Consider the following 15,878-nt stretch of genomic DNA (forward strand, 5'->3'; position numbering starts at 1 on the left):
TTGAAGATCAGTCAGCGAACCTCCCCCCCTTTTTTTTTGGTAGTGAGAATTTTTTCTTTGTAGGCTTCTCATTCTAACTTGCTGAGCCTAGCAATTGAATCATAGAAGTGTAGAGTTGGAAGGGATTCCAAGGGTCATTTAGTCCAATGCCCTGCAATGCAAGGATCTGTTCCCCAACATGGGGCTCAAACCCACGACCTTGAGATCAAGAGTCTCATGCTGTACTGACTGAGGAGAACAGGGGAGGAGGCAGCCTCTTAGCAGCCATATATCTCAACCTCTAGACTGTAAAGCCAGGTGCACTCAGACATGAACATACTGAAATCAGTAATATAGTGAGAACTTGGCTTCAGCCTCCAAGCATCAATAAATACATCAGGTGTTTGCTTAATACTTATGTTCTTACTTGAAACTACAAGGGCAGCTTGACGTATCTGGATAGGTATGGTTGCAAGGTTTTTAGCTGAGGCAATTAGAATAAGATCCACTATTTGGCTATTGATTCAAAATCTAAAATGTATTTTAGATAATTGACTTTTTATTTGTGTATATCGTATTGTTGTTTTATTGCTATGGCCCGATGGCTGACGCAAATAAAGGTTTCACTGTTCATTTGGTATGCACAATCCCGACTAGAGAAAGAAAAGCATTCACTGAAAACCATAGAGAATGGAAGGACACCATGAAAAATATGATCATATCAAGAATATTTATGAAAATCAAGGATACTTGAGCAAAATAATAATAGAAGTGTCAGATACTTAGTCTTCAAATTAGTGTAAAGCTTATATATACTGTAATGCTTTCAAAAATACTAATAGTGTTTTTTAAAATACAGAAATATAGTACAAAGTACTCTTTTCCATTACAGGTTGCAAAGTCTGGAACAATCTTTCCCTGTTGAGGTGTTTTACAGAAGTTACTAAATAACTGAGTGCTCTTTAAATGGGACACTGTTGGTTGTCAAGTACTTGGAATTTTAAAAGCATTAGAGAACAGAAAAAAACCTAAATTCAGATATCAGATTGTGATGTTCAAGCTGTGTACTGGAAAACCTCAAAGTTCCTTAGAAGGCTTATCAGGGGTTCCTTAGTGAGGTTCCTTAGTGAGGTCTTTAATGACAGATAAGCTTCCATACTAGACAGCTTGCTTATCACTGTAATCATCCACTGGGTAGTGTGGGATGTGCTCTAGAATGCATGCTTAGTTTGCACCCAGTGACAATGACCTGGTCAGTGTTACACATGCACTGACCGCACACCCTAAGTAAGCTACAGGATCCTATGCAACACACACAGGTTCCTCTGTTAGCTATTGTGTTGACGATCAGCTGTTGTGACTCATTAGCTGTCCAGAAGTGAACAGAGAGTCTTTGCCTACAGTTCAAGTTTTGACTCTGCATCTAAAACTGAGCCTTCCTCACATCTCTGACGCTTTCCCATCAGCACACACTCCTTTTTGCTTCTATTTCTTCTCAGATCTGGGTAGCAGTTGCCAGGAGAGAAGGACTGAGGGCAGACAAAAGCTAGCTTTCATCCTGCCTTCATATCTTCTGGAAAGAGCTGAGATAAAATGAGGTTTACAGTTGTGTTCAGGAATTACTTCAATTTCAGTGGAGCCAATTTATGTATGACTTTACAGAACTTAAGCTTGAATTTGTATTTCTAAACTCAATTGGTACTTATATGCAGTTCAGAGATGATGTGTCAGAGGGTTACCAAACCTAGCATGTAATTTGTTCTCTCCCTGTGAGTTTCTGATGGTTGTTCTTCTGCTCAGGAGCGCCATGCAAAGAGATATGCTCACTCACTTCCAGAGGGATGGAAAATTATATATAGGCAACCTCAGGATGTTGTAAATGCTTTGTACTCTTATCTGCAAGGGACTAGAGTAACTGGGATGAGCTACTTTTTAATTCTGTAGAACCTGAGGTTTTTGCTGGTTTTCCTTTGGAAGCAAAACGACTATAACTACTTCCTTTCTGCTTGTAAGTGCATGCACGCACACACCTGTGTGCAAAGTATCCATGAATTAAAAACCTATTTTTCATTTGAAGTTGTTGCTTATATGAAGTTTAGAACAACATCAGCTGCGAAATGCATAATCATGTGTAACAGTTAGAAGCATCAGATAAGTGCTGAATGAAAATGAAGTATTCAAAGTTGTACATAAAAGATGAGAGAAACAGCTTATATTGTAGCATTCAAGATGCTGTGTGTATTATGAAGAAATTTGCATGAACACTTGCATCCAAATGTTTTTGTCTTGCAAATTCTTTTAAATATGTGAATATTCTCAGAATGTATACCAGTCTTATTTGGGTGTGTTATTTGGCAGTACAACTGCACATTCTTCTTTACATTTATACATTTGTGCATTTATGCATTTATACATTTTAATCTTTTTATGCTAATTGCTTCAAAATGAGTGCTTGATCTTAGCAATGACTTCTTAGTCTATACTAAATGAAAACATGCTGTTCAATAAATGGCAAACACAGCTGGCTAAAGGTTTAAACAGGAAAAGGACACAGGATTCTGTGGTAGGTAGAAGATAAACATTGGCTTGTTTATGGTTTTCTAATACTCTGTTTAGAAGTTTGATTCCCTCACCCTCTCCAAAAAATCCTTTTTACTACTCTAGCTCTGAGCTGTTCTTTTGGAAAAACAATCAGCCCTGTTTGGAGGGTAGCTTTGATCTCTGTTTTCTTATTTGTTTTAAGAAGCTAGAATTCTGGCAATTTGTTGTGTTTCATGCTTTGTCAGATCATGCCCCCTCAACACATGTTTTCCACAGATGGCTTGGAAGGGCGGGGGGAACGGCAGAGGAATGCCTGGGGTTTGACGTCCCCACTACAGTTCCCAAGTGATTGTTTTGGAAATGTCAGCCTACCCACTGTGGTGCCTTGCAGGTACCTAGTGAGGGCGTGTGGCCTTTCACCTGGCATGCTTAACTTGTTTTGATTTCCTCAATGTTTACCGTTCCTCGTCTTAACCTTTCTTGTTTTCGCAGAGCGCTCTTGAAGGAAAACTTAGCAAGCTGCGGAGACACCTGCTTGCCATGAGGCAAAATCTGGGTTTTGTTCTTGCCCCAGGACAGATGTCCTCTGAGGCAGCTCAGCACATCCTACCAACTGCTGTTTATGCTCGGCTGATAAATCATGCAACTCAGTGTCAGCAGTCTGTGGAGGAATGTTGCAATGATTTGCTCACTTTGACGCTTCTGGTACCTTCAGCACCTTGGGTGAGTGTTGTGCTTGGCAGGCTGGAGAGGGATTGTTTCAGAACAATTTTAAATGCTAGCCAAAATGCTACGTTCTCCTAGTTATGTATAATCAAGTTCTAGTCTGCCTCTGGCTCTTGTTCATACTTCATTCCTGTTTATTCGATGGAGGGGAAAAGTGTCGTCCCCTCCCCATTCTTTTCAGGCAGAAAATGAAATAAATTTGCTGGTATCTTGTAGTCATCATCAATTCATAATACTGCACGGGCATCTTTTGCAGATGTACCACTATGTACAGAACTATTTGATGACAAGCAAGTGTGTCCAAATATATTCTTCACTTAAACCTGTTCTTACTTGTGTACCCTGGGAGCCACTGCAGGATTATTCCTACTCACACCAGAGTCTCTCCAGAAAGTGGGACAACGAAGTGTGAGCTTCTCATAATTCCTCAGTGATGCAGGAAGGAGCTAGGCTCCATCAGATTCCATATTGGCAGTATGATGTGGAAAGAGGTCTCTCTCTCTCATATTTGATGTTGAACAAAGGATCCCTATCTGTAGAACTGGAGAACAGCCGCCAGTTAGAGAAGTCAATACCAAACAACCTACCATCAGTTAATGTTTTTTTTACTGAACACAGAAAGTTAAACCAGCATCAAAGAGAATAAGCTGGTGCTTCACCTTTCCCTACAGCTGCTGCTAAAGTTCACTTATATTTCCTGTATGATTCCAAATGGAGAGTCCTTCTGATGTAGTGGTGCCCATTTGTTTACTGTTGGAATGCTAAAGCAGGAAAATGAGAATGCACAGAAATGAAATTAATTTTTTGCCTCTGTCTTCACAGCAGAAGATTTAGGGCAGACCCCTGTACTAATGTCCTTAGAAAGGGTGTCTGAGGAACTGAGGCAAATAGTTGTGATAAGAGATGACGTTTTAGGCCTTATTGAAAAACTGAAAACTGACAAATCACTTCCACCTGAGAGTTCTTAAAGAACTCAGATGGCCAGAAATTTCTCATTTAACAATACAGTGGTACCTTGGGTTACAGACACTTCAGGTTACAGATACCTCAGGTTGCAGATTCTGCTAACCCTGAAGTAGTACCTCAGGTTAAGAACTTTGCTTCAGGATGAGAACAGAAATCGTGTGGCGGCGGAGTGAGGCCTCATTAGCCAAAGGTTAATAACAGTTTCAGGTTAAGAACGGACCTCCAGAACGAATTAAGTTCTTAACCCAAGGTACCACTGTATGTAACTTGTTCCTAAGATGAGCTGCCATAATGGAGAATTGGAAAATGGCCAATATAACACTATTTTTTTTTTTATTTTAAAAAAAGGGATCCAGAGGAGAACCAGGACATTTACAGGCTGCTTAGCTTAATGCCTCTTTTGGGTGAAAAAATGGTGGAAACAGTGGTTAAAGATATGATTATAAGGCATATAAAAGAAGAGAGCTCTGCTGAAACAGAGCCAGTGTGGTGTAGTGGTTAAGAGCGGTAGTCACGTAATCTGGGTAACCGGGTTCGCGTCTCCGCTCCTCCACATGCAGCTGCTGGGTGACCTTGGGCCAGTCACACTTCTTTGAAGTCTCTCAGCCCCACTCACCTCACAGAGTGTTTGTTGTGGGGGAGGAAGGGAAAGGAGATTGTTAGCCGCTTTGAGACTCCTGAAGGGGAGTGAAAGGCGGGATATCAAATCCAAACTCTTCTTCTTCTTCTTCTTCTTCTTCTTCTTCTTCTTCTTCTTCTTCTTCTACAAGGGTAGGTTTGACCTCAGCAATCTTTTAGAGTTCTTTCAGAGGCAACAAGCATGTTGATAGAGGAGATCCAGTTGACATTGCTTACAGAGACTTTCAAAAACTTTGTTAAAATTGGATCAGACCAACGGCCCATCTAGTTCATTGGTGGCACAGGTGCCAACCAGATGCCATCAGAAGCCCGCAAGTGAGACCTGAGTGCAGCAGCCCTCTTGTTACCAGAACCCACCTGATGATTTCCATTTCCAAGTTCCCCAAGCCCATGTGCTTGGATTTTTTCACTTGTTTTTCATTCTACTCCATTGACAGTGATTGGACTAGATCTTCTCAGGGATCCTCCTCCTTGCTGGGAATTCGACACCATTTTTAGGCTAAACATTTTGAGAAGATGAGGCACGGGTTGTGTCCTCTCAATGATATCTGTGTTGCTGAACATGTGGCAGCATATTCAAAACTTGCTGTAGGCGAGAATTCTGAATGAATATACAGGAAATTTTGAGCATTCTTGCCTCGATGCCTGCCTGCTGTGATTTATGGAAACATGGAAACCTTTCTTATCATTGTCAAATTATATTTTTTTAGAAAATGGTGTATGAATTGCAGAAAACTTCCTTAAAAAACAAAAATAAAACAACAACAGCAGCAACCACAACCACCTCCACCCTCTGGCAACACCTCTAGAACGGTTTTGCGCTTCTATCGAAGAGCAAACATTGGAATGGTCTCAACACTTCGAAAAACTCAAATGTACATCTAAACTGACAAAGTGCTTCCAACAGCTTCTTCCCTTGAAGGAATGGGATGCCACTGAAAGGAGTAGCTTGAGCAGGAAAAAAAAAAAGGAAATTTAATTGTTTCACCTTTTTATAGAGAGATTGATGGGAGGAGAAAGCCAATTGTGGCTCAGGAAAAGGGGATGATAGGGAACTTTCAAGCCTGAGAATTTTTCGGCAAGATTCTCTTTGGTCCTCAAGCCAGTTGAGACCAAATGAGCATATTGGTAAGCGATTTTCCTTTCCTCCACCAAGGCAATAGAGTGTGGCATTATATTAGATTATTATCTTTGGGCATTGTTTAAAGTGTGTTATAATGCAGTCTAATTAGCCATGTGATAATTGGGTGCCTAACAAATGAAGAAAACTAAAAAAAAAGGCTTTAATAATCTCATTTGAAATTAATTTCCCCCATTTATCCTTACTTTATCTTTATTGTGGCTGAGGCTTTATTAGCAACTTCATAGCTAAGCTACTATTATTTGCATTTTAAGTATAATTAAAGTCACACTGTTTCTGTTTTTAATTTGTTTTTTGATTGAATCTTAAATAATGAAGGCTGCAGTGTCGGAAGCCTTTACTTGAGAGTAAGCTCTCCATTTAATACAATTGGGCCCACTCCCAAGTAGCCATGGTTTGGATTGTATTACAGATCTAATATCTTCCTTTGAGGAAAGAACAGAAATGTCCCTTGCATGTTAAATAATCACAGCAAATTTGGATTGACAATGTAACCTACTTTATTGTTTGCAAACACTATGGAGGCCATATCCAGTAAGTTATAAGTAAGCAAATAAACAATAAATGGGAAGAGCAGTTACGGTCCTTTGTTCACACTTTAGAAACCATAAATTGTCTAATTCTGGAAGCTTGTAGCAGTAATCTGTATGCTCAAGACTCTAACACACCCATGGATCCAGAGTTAAATGTGTATAAGAAGACGGATGGAAGCCGAGTTCTTTGCCCCCTCCTCCCCAAGGACTACCCTCCCCAAATGCTCTACTGGGGTTAAGGGAGCCTATTGAATGGGGGTGGTTTGAGGGGGCCTTGAAACTAGCCTTTCATGAGTTGAAAGCTTTGGAAAGGAGGAGATGGGGAAGTATATGGGGGTGGTGTTTCTCTGTATGCAGTTACTTTTTTGGTATAAGATCAACTTTATATTTCGTTTTTGAATAACCTTAACATTATTTTGAAAAAAAGATGTTTATTATTCTTTCAGAAGCAAATAGCATAAAAAGCTTATATGATATATAAATCTTGCCTATCTTCTATATTATATATAATTTTTCTGGCGTTTATTCTGAGGTTGTATTTTGAATCAGCTGACCTAGCAAATAAAACGTATTAATGAATCATTAAGAGAGATGCAGGCCTAATTATCTCTAATTTGTTTTCTGAATGCAATATCCGCCTTATATGAGAACATGAGCACCTAACCTCCTCTAGAGAGCTGCGAACAGATATTTATGGTGTTAGTAAGCAAGGACATTTAGTGCCTTAGGTTAGTGAGATACTGGTAAGTGGGTGGCTATGATGAATTATTTAGTAGTCTCTTTATGGCTTCTTCTATGGAGATGGAGACAAAAGGGGTTTCCTGAAGTCTCATGAATAAGCGTGTACACCGGGGAGTGCAAGAATCAAAGGGAAAGGAATTAGCAGCTGACAGCTGATGCTTTTGGCCACTAGTTTGATGTGGAGATTTAGCAAAATTCCTTGAGTTCTGTTGGGTCTTCCAGGAAATTCACCAGTTTGGCTAAATTGTGCTATAAAATATCTTCGTTATGTAATTTATCTACGGAATCAAGCTGGCTAAGGAAAATTAACTCAACTGTTAATCAGAGTATATGAATTTTGTATTTTTATTGCTGGAATTTCTAGAAACATTTGCAGTACCTCCTCTGCCTGGGTGTATTAGATGTCGAGTCTTAAAGGTCACATGTGAGCAAGCAACAGAGAGATTGTAAATGACATTTGTGGATTGTGAGCAAAGAACTTTTACTCAGAGTAGACTCATTGAAATTAATGGACCTTAGGTACTTATGGGCTTTTAATTTCAACAGGTCTACTCTGAGTAAAACTTAGCTGACTACAGCCCGTATTATAAAAAAATTGTACATAACATACACATTTTAAAATCTAGCTTCCCAGTTCTCAAAGGTGACACGTGCAGTTTGTGAAACAAATAAACTCTTTTTTTCTTTTTTTGCCTTTCTAATATTTACTTTTTTTCAAATCTGAAAGCAGATTATGAATGTCAACGAACAAGCATTTATTTATACAGTGCAGCAGATCCCCAGAAAAAGACTCTTAACCCCTAACACTTTCTGCTGTATCACATCTCATTCTGTCTGCATCTTAGAAATTGTCAACCTGCCCAGTATTTGTTGCAGACCCCCCCCCCCGATGAATCTCTCATTCATTACAGAAATTCAAACGCACTAACATTCTAATGTCAAATCCTAGGCTCTGATTAGACAACTTTCAGCCTAGGTGGAAACTTTGGGCTCACATGCCTGGACGGTTAAGTACAGTTGAATTCAACAACGGGATGCGGCTCTCATCTCTGCTTTCAGGCAGAGGGAGCCAGCATTTGTCTACAGTTTTTCCAGGTCATGTGGCCAGCATGACTACAGCGCTTCTGGCGCAACAGAACACCTTGATGGAAGCCAGAGTGGATGGAAATGCAGTTTACCTTTGCGCCCTAACGGTACCTATTTATCTACTTGCGCTGGTATGCTTTCAAACTGCTAGGTTGGCAGGAGCTGGGGCAAAGCAATAGGAGCTCATCCTGTCATGTGGATTCAAACTGCTGACCTTACGATCAGCAAGCCCAAGAGGCTTGGTGGTTTAGACCAACACAACAGGTACTGCGGTGTGAAAGGAATGTTAGAAAACAGAACAGAAATGCTAGCACTATAATCAGGAAAACTATCACAATGTTCCCCATGTCTGAATGCACCCTGAGGATAACTGAATTGGGATCTGAAAGGATGCTTAAACCTGCGAAACAAGAAATGTTCTAGGATTCAATAAATGAAGGGCTCTTTTTACAACATGGATTTTGGAACAGCAAGAAGCAATGGCACTGTTGTTACCCAGATCTCTAGCAATTCTTCTGTTAATGCTTCCTGAAGAATTGCAGCCTCAACCTAATGAATAGAATTCCTATGTGCCAGCCAGTATTTCTGGACACCTCCAGAGGCAATTTTGCCTTAGATGATACATGAAAGAATTGTGTTTTCACTTTCAGGGAAGTAATATATCATGCGTATCTATCAAAAGCAGCATGAGCATTTTAACATGAGAACTGTACCGTAAAAGAATGTTCTATCAATCTCCCTCCCACCTGCAAGTTATTACTGGTCTTAGCATGGATGCCGTTTCCATGCAGTTTCCTCCTCCTTATTGGCCTCATGGGAGAATGTTGGTTTTAGTTTACTCTACAATCAGACATATATATGTTTTTTAAATCTATAGAATATATATATTAGGTTTTTCCAATAAAAACTAGGTTCAGATGGTGCAAACAGATTAGAATGTGTAATCTACTGCTACAAGCAATCCCGGGAGTCCAAAATAAGGAATATTTAAAATGGAAGTTTCCTGAAATATACATATTTAAATCCAGATCACTGGGTTGAAACAATTTCAATGGGAAAATGGTTATATTTGATGGATTTGTTTGATTATTCATAAAAGAGCCTTAAATATGATGGCTGATCCTCAATGTTGCCATGGTACTATTACCAATTACTATCAGTTGTATGCTAACCAAATAACCTGTTGTATTTGTTTTAAAACCACACAGTTGTAATGCACATATTCACACTGATTGCTGCGATCTGTTGTCAGATTAGTATTCCAGCTCATTTTGTTTGAGCATCAATTTAGGCATGATCAAGCTGTGCTAATACCAGTGCTACAAGCATATACCAATGCTACAACAACAAAAGAAACGGCATGGTACTATCTTAATTGCTTTTCATCTAGGTTAGAAGTGGTACCAATGAGATTATTTTTAACCAAATAAATGTCTTTCAATTGATTAAAATATTAATTTGTTTTTAGAATTTCACCATTTGACTTTCTGTGAAAAATTAGGCACAATCTAATAACCTTTTTAAAAAAGTGGCTAAAATAAATCCAGCAATCAGTTGATAATTTAAAAGACTGCAATATGTCCCAAAGCAATTGAAAACCCCCAAGCTCCATTGGTGAGTTGGTCTTGCAGGCCACTCAAAGTAGCAGATTCCATTGTTCCTGCTCTATTAAAGTACAACAGGAGTCCTAGATGAACGGTCAGGGTCAAATATTAGCAACATTAAATCTGAATTTGTAGAGGAAGCAGATCTCTAACTTCAAGTTCTCTATGTCTCTCACACTCTCATGGTTGGTGTGTGTGTGTGTGTGTGTGTGTGTGTGTGTTAGAGCAGGCTGTTACCACCTACATTATCAACTAGCAGAAGTGGTTGCTTGTCTGTGATGTCGATGCTACTTGCTTTGGTCTGTAGATGGCAGTAACTTGCCACCGTAATGGCTTGTACAGGCTTTTCTGTTTAACTGGTGATTTAAATGCTTTGACTGATAAAACATATAAATTAAACCAACTCATACGGCCAGTGTCTTCCAAGAGACAAGTGTACCGGACTTGGATACGGGAGGCCCAAATTCAAATTTCTGCTCAGCCCTGCTTGGCGACAAGTTGCAGGCTGTGATCTATCAGCTTCAGTTCTTTATCTTTTAAAAATAATGGCAACACTGACTTTCTTCAAAAGGGTTTTCTAAGATAAGATCTATTAAGCACTCTGAAGTTTTGTGGATGAGGAGCTCCTCTTAAGGGAAGATGGAGAAGCGGTGCGCTGAACCTCCCAGGTCACTGCTTTAAAAACCTGACTTTTCTATAGATAATTTTCAGCACTTCAACCAGCTACATTTCATGGTGTATCTATGTCAGAGCTTTCGACCACGTTTTATGTTCTGTTGAAGTGGAGTTTCACTGTTATCGTTTCACTTCTTATCTCATTCCTGCACTTTGTTCCTCACTGTTCCGAGAGGTGCTTTTGTAAAGCACCGTACTCTAATTTTATCAATTTTAATATGCTGCTGGATCACATGACAGCTATAAGTGGGCTCACACTGCCTACCAGCAGCATTTGGGTAAAAAGTAGATTTGATCATTGCGTTCTGTGGAAGCACTACTCTGCAAGACCCAGACAGAAGGGAGAAGACAAGCCCCAAACTGAGCATAGGAAGCTGCCCACCATCTTAATAACTCTTCTTTTTTCTGTCTTGGCAGAAATATCACCTACATTCCCCCCGCCTGAGATCTCAAACTTTCATCTGTTTAAGCTTCATTCCTGAGAAGCAGCATTATGATGAAAAATGATGCCCATTGCTTTTTAGTATTGACTGAAATGCCTTACCTGTAAGGGGAAACGTAGGACTTAACATCTTCCAGTGAATCCATTGTGTTGGGTGTAGGATGCAAAGCATAAAATAGCATTTAATTTGTATCAAGAAAATGCACAGCAAGTCCTTGAAAGTTCAGGTAGATCATTGTTACCTATTAGTGAAGTGTCTGTCAGGATGATGGACTGGGAGACAATGTCTGTTACCTTCTGCTTGCTGTTGTGTATGAAAAAAAGCAAATTTCAACCTGGTTTTCTCAGGGAACAATTGCTCCTGTTCCTCCCTTGTCTTGCACCACTGGCAGGTGTATCCTTATCTGTATACTGTCCTCTAGAAGGAATTTAGAGAGAGCAAGAATTATTATTATTTAAATGAGAATGTCATCATCAGCATCATAAACTTTTATTGCACTAACCAAAGGCCATGGTATCACACATAAACATCAACAGTCACCATACATACAGTAAAACCACAGTCAAATCTATGAAAATTCTTTGTTATATTTTATAAGTTACAAAGTCATTGGTATCGCTTAGCAGCCATTTCACCCTCTTCCCTTTCTTTTCAATCTTGTGAAGGGAATCCTCAGTCTTCTACACACACACACACACACACACACACACACACACACTGGCAACAGGTTCCACAGATTCCATAGGAGTCCTTTAAATGCTAAGATCTTGCTTGTTGTTCCACTGTTACACCTTGTTGATGACTTCAAGATCAGCAATGTTTTGTGTTCATTTTAATAGGTTTGATAACTATTATTTTTTACGTCTCTTGGATGCATACTGTTGTTTATCCATAATGCTGCTTGTATAAAGATGCCAAGAAGTGCTTGCTCAATTTCACACATGGGTAATTGTGGATTGTGAATGCAATCCATTACCCAATTAATACAGCTAAAATGGCAAAAGGAAATGGATTCAAAGGTGCTTTTGATGTGTATTTCGGAAAATGTATTATACTGTTTCTTTCCCATGCACTAGAATCCAGTGTTGCGGGGGGAAAGTAAAGCTAAATCTAATAATGTTCTTCTACTTGTGGCAATAACTTGCACAATCTCTTTCTCACACCTTCCTGCACCCCCTTCTGCTTTTGAGAGTCCCCCGGTGGCGCAGGGAAGCATCTCTGACAGTTTTCAATTGGTGTCTTCTGTTAGTGGAAACACACCAATTAGATTCCTCCCCATATCCCTCAATTTTCTCGCCATCTGTACCCAGTTTATTCTTTGCTCTTTTATAGTTTTACTCCCAATTATTACTTAACATTCAGATCCTTATCGTCCAAGTTCCATTGCATTTGATGAACACTCTTCATGAGAGGCTAGTCCTGACTGGGGCTTTCTATTTTTATCACAGAGATCAACAACATTAATCAAGTTGAAAAGATTTATAGTAAATTAGTCTGTTCATAGAGGTTTTGACCTCTGCTTCATGGCACCTAAATCCCTGGCTGAAAATATTTTCTCCACAGCCTGCTGTGTGGTTTCTCTTATTAATTGTACACTTTCAAAATGTTTTGTAGCACTAAGTGTAGCCATAAACTTCAAATGAAGCAGAGAAGAAATTCCATCATTCTGAACCTGACAGGGGATTATACCTTCTTTTGTAGTGTCTTTTATTTTAACCTTGTGTGTGTAGCTTTCAATATAGAAAAAAAAAATCCTATGTTGAAGGCTATGTGACAATAGACTATTGTGGGGGGTTGTTGTTTTGAAAGGTCTGTTTAAATTATAATTTGGTATTTATTGGCATACAATTCTAATTACTGCTTGATTTCAGGTGATAGATCTTAAAATGTACCTCCCTAAGAAGCTTGCAAAACTTGTGTCGTGGTGTATTGTCTACTACACAACTCCATCATCATTGAGCATCGTTGTAATTGGTGGACGGTGACTAAAATGCTAGTGACATTGTGACAGGAGCTATTTACTGTATTTTCCGCTCTATAAGACGCACCAGCCCACAAGGCGCACCTAGTTTTTGGAGGAGGAAAACAAGAAAAAAACTATTTTGAATCTCAGAAGCCAGAACAGCAAGAGGGATCGATGCACAGTGAAAGCAGCAATCCCTCTTGCTGTTCTGGCTTCTGTGATAGCTGCACAGCCTACATTCACTCCATAAGACGCACACACATTTCCCCTTGCTTTTTAGAAGGGAGTCTTATAGAGCAAAAAATACAGTACTCTGTTGCCTCCTCTTTGTTCTTGATGTGCTTTTGGTGTCACTGCTAGGGAAGCACAGGATCCGAGCAAGCTACCCTTCTGTAACCTCTGGCATAGTGGAAGCCATCTTAACCATGTTACAGGATCATGTGTAAATTAAGTGGTTTTCAGCTTCATCAGCATGAAGCAAGATGGAAGAGTACCATCATCACACATGCTGCAGCTATGGTAAAATCGCCTAGCAGTTAAATTTACGCTTTGAGGGTTTTCTGTTGATACCTGTGATTGGGGGCAGAAATTGAATGGCTCCTTTAAACTATCCTTGGGTAAAGTGCTCCTTTTACTACTACTCCCCCCCCCCCAATGTTTTTCAGGAAATCCTGGAGAATTCCTTGAGCCAGGAGTTCACTGTGGAGAATGTGCTTGCGACGCTTCCAGCCTTCCCCAAGGGTGCCCCTCAGCAACGTGCTAAAAGGGCAGCAGAAGCCCTGGTAAAGGCTCAAAATTATTCCAGGCAAATGGCAATGCAACAGGTGAGGAAATGGGGGAGTTTATTTCAGTTTAACATCCTCTCCCTCCGCCCTTCTTTTTAACAGATTTGACCTACTTTGCAGTCACTGGTCAATTTTCCCCTTGTACAAACCTTATCGCACAGCTAATGTATAAAGGTTAGAATTCTTTTGTTGAGTGGCTGTGCAGGCATTTGTCTCACTTCCTGCTGGCAAGGCCACTTTTTGTGGGTTTGTACAATGGGAGCTTATGAATGCTTCTATTCATGGCCAGCTCCTGAGGCACACAGAAAAATAGCCAGCCATTCCTTTAAAACAGAAACTTAAATATGATTTGGAGGTTTTCTCGTTCTTTCTTCCCACTTCAGGAACCAAAGAGCTGTATTAAAACAAGCAGGAAGGAGCTTGAAAATTTCCATGGAACAAAAGGCAAAAGTTCACAAGGAAGTATCTTACGTTTCCCAACGTGAAGACAATTCCTGTTCTTACATATATATATATTTCAGAAAACTTAGCTTAACATGTCAAGTTCTGCTAAATCATAATAGGCTAATAACAGTGTTTCTTTCCCAGGAACTTAAAAAAGCGTTTATGTAGAAGTTTGGTAGGAGGACAAATGTTTTCTTTAAAATTTCCCATTTTCCAAGTAATGGATCTCCAGTTATGATTTTGCCCTTTCACATGTTCTATTCTGATTTTTAAATGCTGCTCAGGCTAGAATTTAGACTTCTCAATCTAGAACTTATCCCTTTGGGTCTCTACCAGATGTCTGACAATTTAATGGACCTCTTTGAGGCAGGGATCTATTAGTGGGTCTTCTTTGATTGTCTGGCTTAAGGCTGCTCCAGATCATTAGTGGGAATCTATCCAAAATACAGGCTACAATCCAAAAGACTAACATGCACATATTGCAGGAGCTGTGTGGGCAGCTTGAGCTTTGCTTGATTCTGTTGTACTTCATTCTGCTGAAGAGACAAGCTGCTTGTCTCTTTAGCAGCAGGATGCTAGCAAACAAAGCTCCAGCAATAAGTATACTTCTCCAATCTGTGTATAGCCATTCATTTTTTTTCTTTGACAAGTGAAGCTTTAATTAAGTATGAATCATGCAGTGCTGACAAAACTTTTGGGGTGTGTATGTGTGAAAGGAAGTTCTGCAAACTGTGTTCTAGTTCCATGTCAGAAAGAAATGTTACACTCTAGCTGATGGAAGCATTTAACACTTGAGTGTGAGAGACCATTCTTTTTTTTAAAAAATTGGGAAGGCTCTTAATTTTTGAATTAGATTTTTGATTTCTATTAGATTTTCATAACATAATTTCAGACTTCAAATTTGTTATACATTTCTCTAATACTCTGACTTCCCACAGCCAATCAGAAGCCACCCTTCCTGCAGCCAATCAGAAGCTGCGCTTTGGTTTCCAAACGTTTTAGAAGTCGAACGGACTTCCGGAACAGATTCCATTCGACTTCCAAGGCATGACTGTATTCCTCTGTTACATCACACATTTCATCTAATATATATTCCTCTAGTTCATATATTATCATTTCTTCCCATTGCTCACATTTCAAATGCTGCCCACGATTTCGTTTGGTTGTTATATATTTTTTCAAAGAAGCAAAAAATTCCACTCTTCCATAAATTGTCCATCATGTTGATCTCTTATTCTCTGCATAGCCCATTGATTCTAGGAGCTATTCTTCTTTGTTGGGCTTCTTTCTTCTTTCCAGTTTTGTGCATGGGAAGGCTTGTTCTTAATGGCATAAGTAGATCAAGGAATTTCAGTCCTCTCTATTTAAGTTAATTAAGGTTAGTAGTCTTCATTTGTGTTGAACAGGGAGAACCATAAGCCAATTTTAGAGCTCATGCGATGTAAGAAAGGTCTTAAGTTCAGTCCTTGGCATTTCCAGATAAAAGAGTAGGATTGAGAAGAATCTCTGCCTGACAACCTGGAAAACTACTTCCTGTCTCGGGAGAAACAGTTACTGAGGTAGATAGAACAGTGCTCTGACTTGGTATAAGGCAACTCCTTGTAGTCTTCAA

The 15,878-nt window shown here is 39.5% G+C and overlaps 1 protein-coding gene across 10 annotated transcripts in view; it reads left to right on the forward strand.

The window, feature by feature from the left end:
- LOC309514381 (uncharacterized protein) overlaps positions 1-15,878 on the forward strand; it is a 68,639-nt gene that overhangs the window by 41,071 nt on the left and 11,690 nt on the right. For all 10 annotated transcript variants that reach the window (XM_082191463.1, XM_082191457.1, XM_082191460.1 and 7 more), the window contains 2 exons: positions 3,013-3,243; positions 13,703-13,861. In XM_082191463.1, coding sequence (XP_082047589.1) covers positions 3,013-3,243; positions 13,703-13,861 — 390 coding nt within the window. The remainder of the gene's footprint in view (positions 1-3,012; positions 3,244-13,702; positions 13,862-15,878) is intronic.

Source organism: Podarcis vaucheri (assembly GCF_965113315.1).
Source record: "Podarcis vaucheri genome assembly, chromosome: 11".
NCBI lineage: Eukaryota > Metazoa > Chordata > Lepidosauria > Squamata > Lacertidae > Podarcis > Podarcis vaucheri.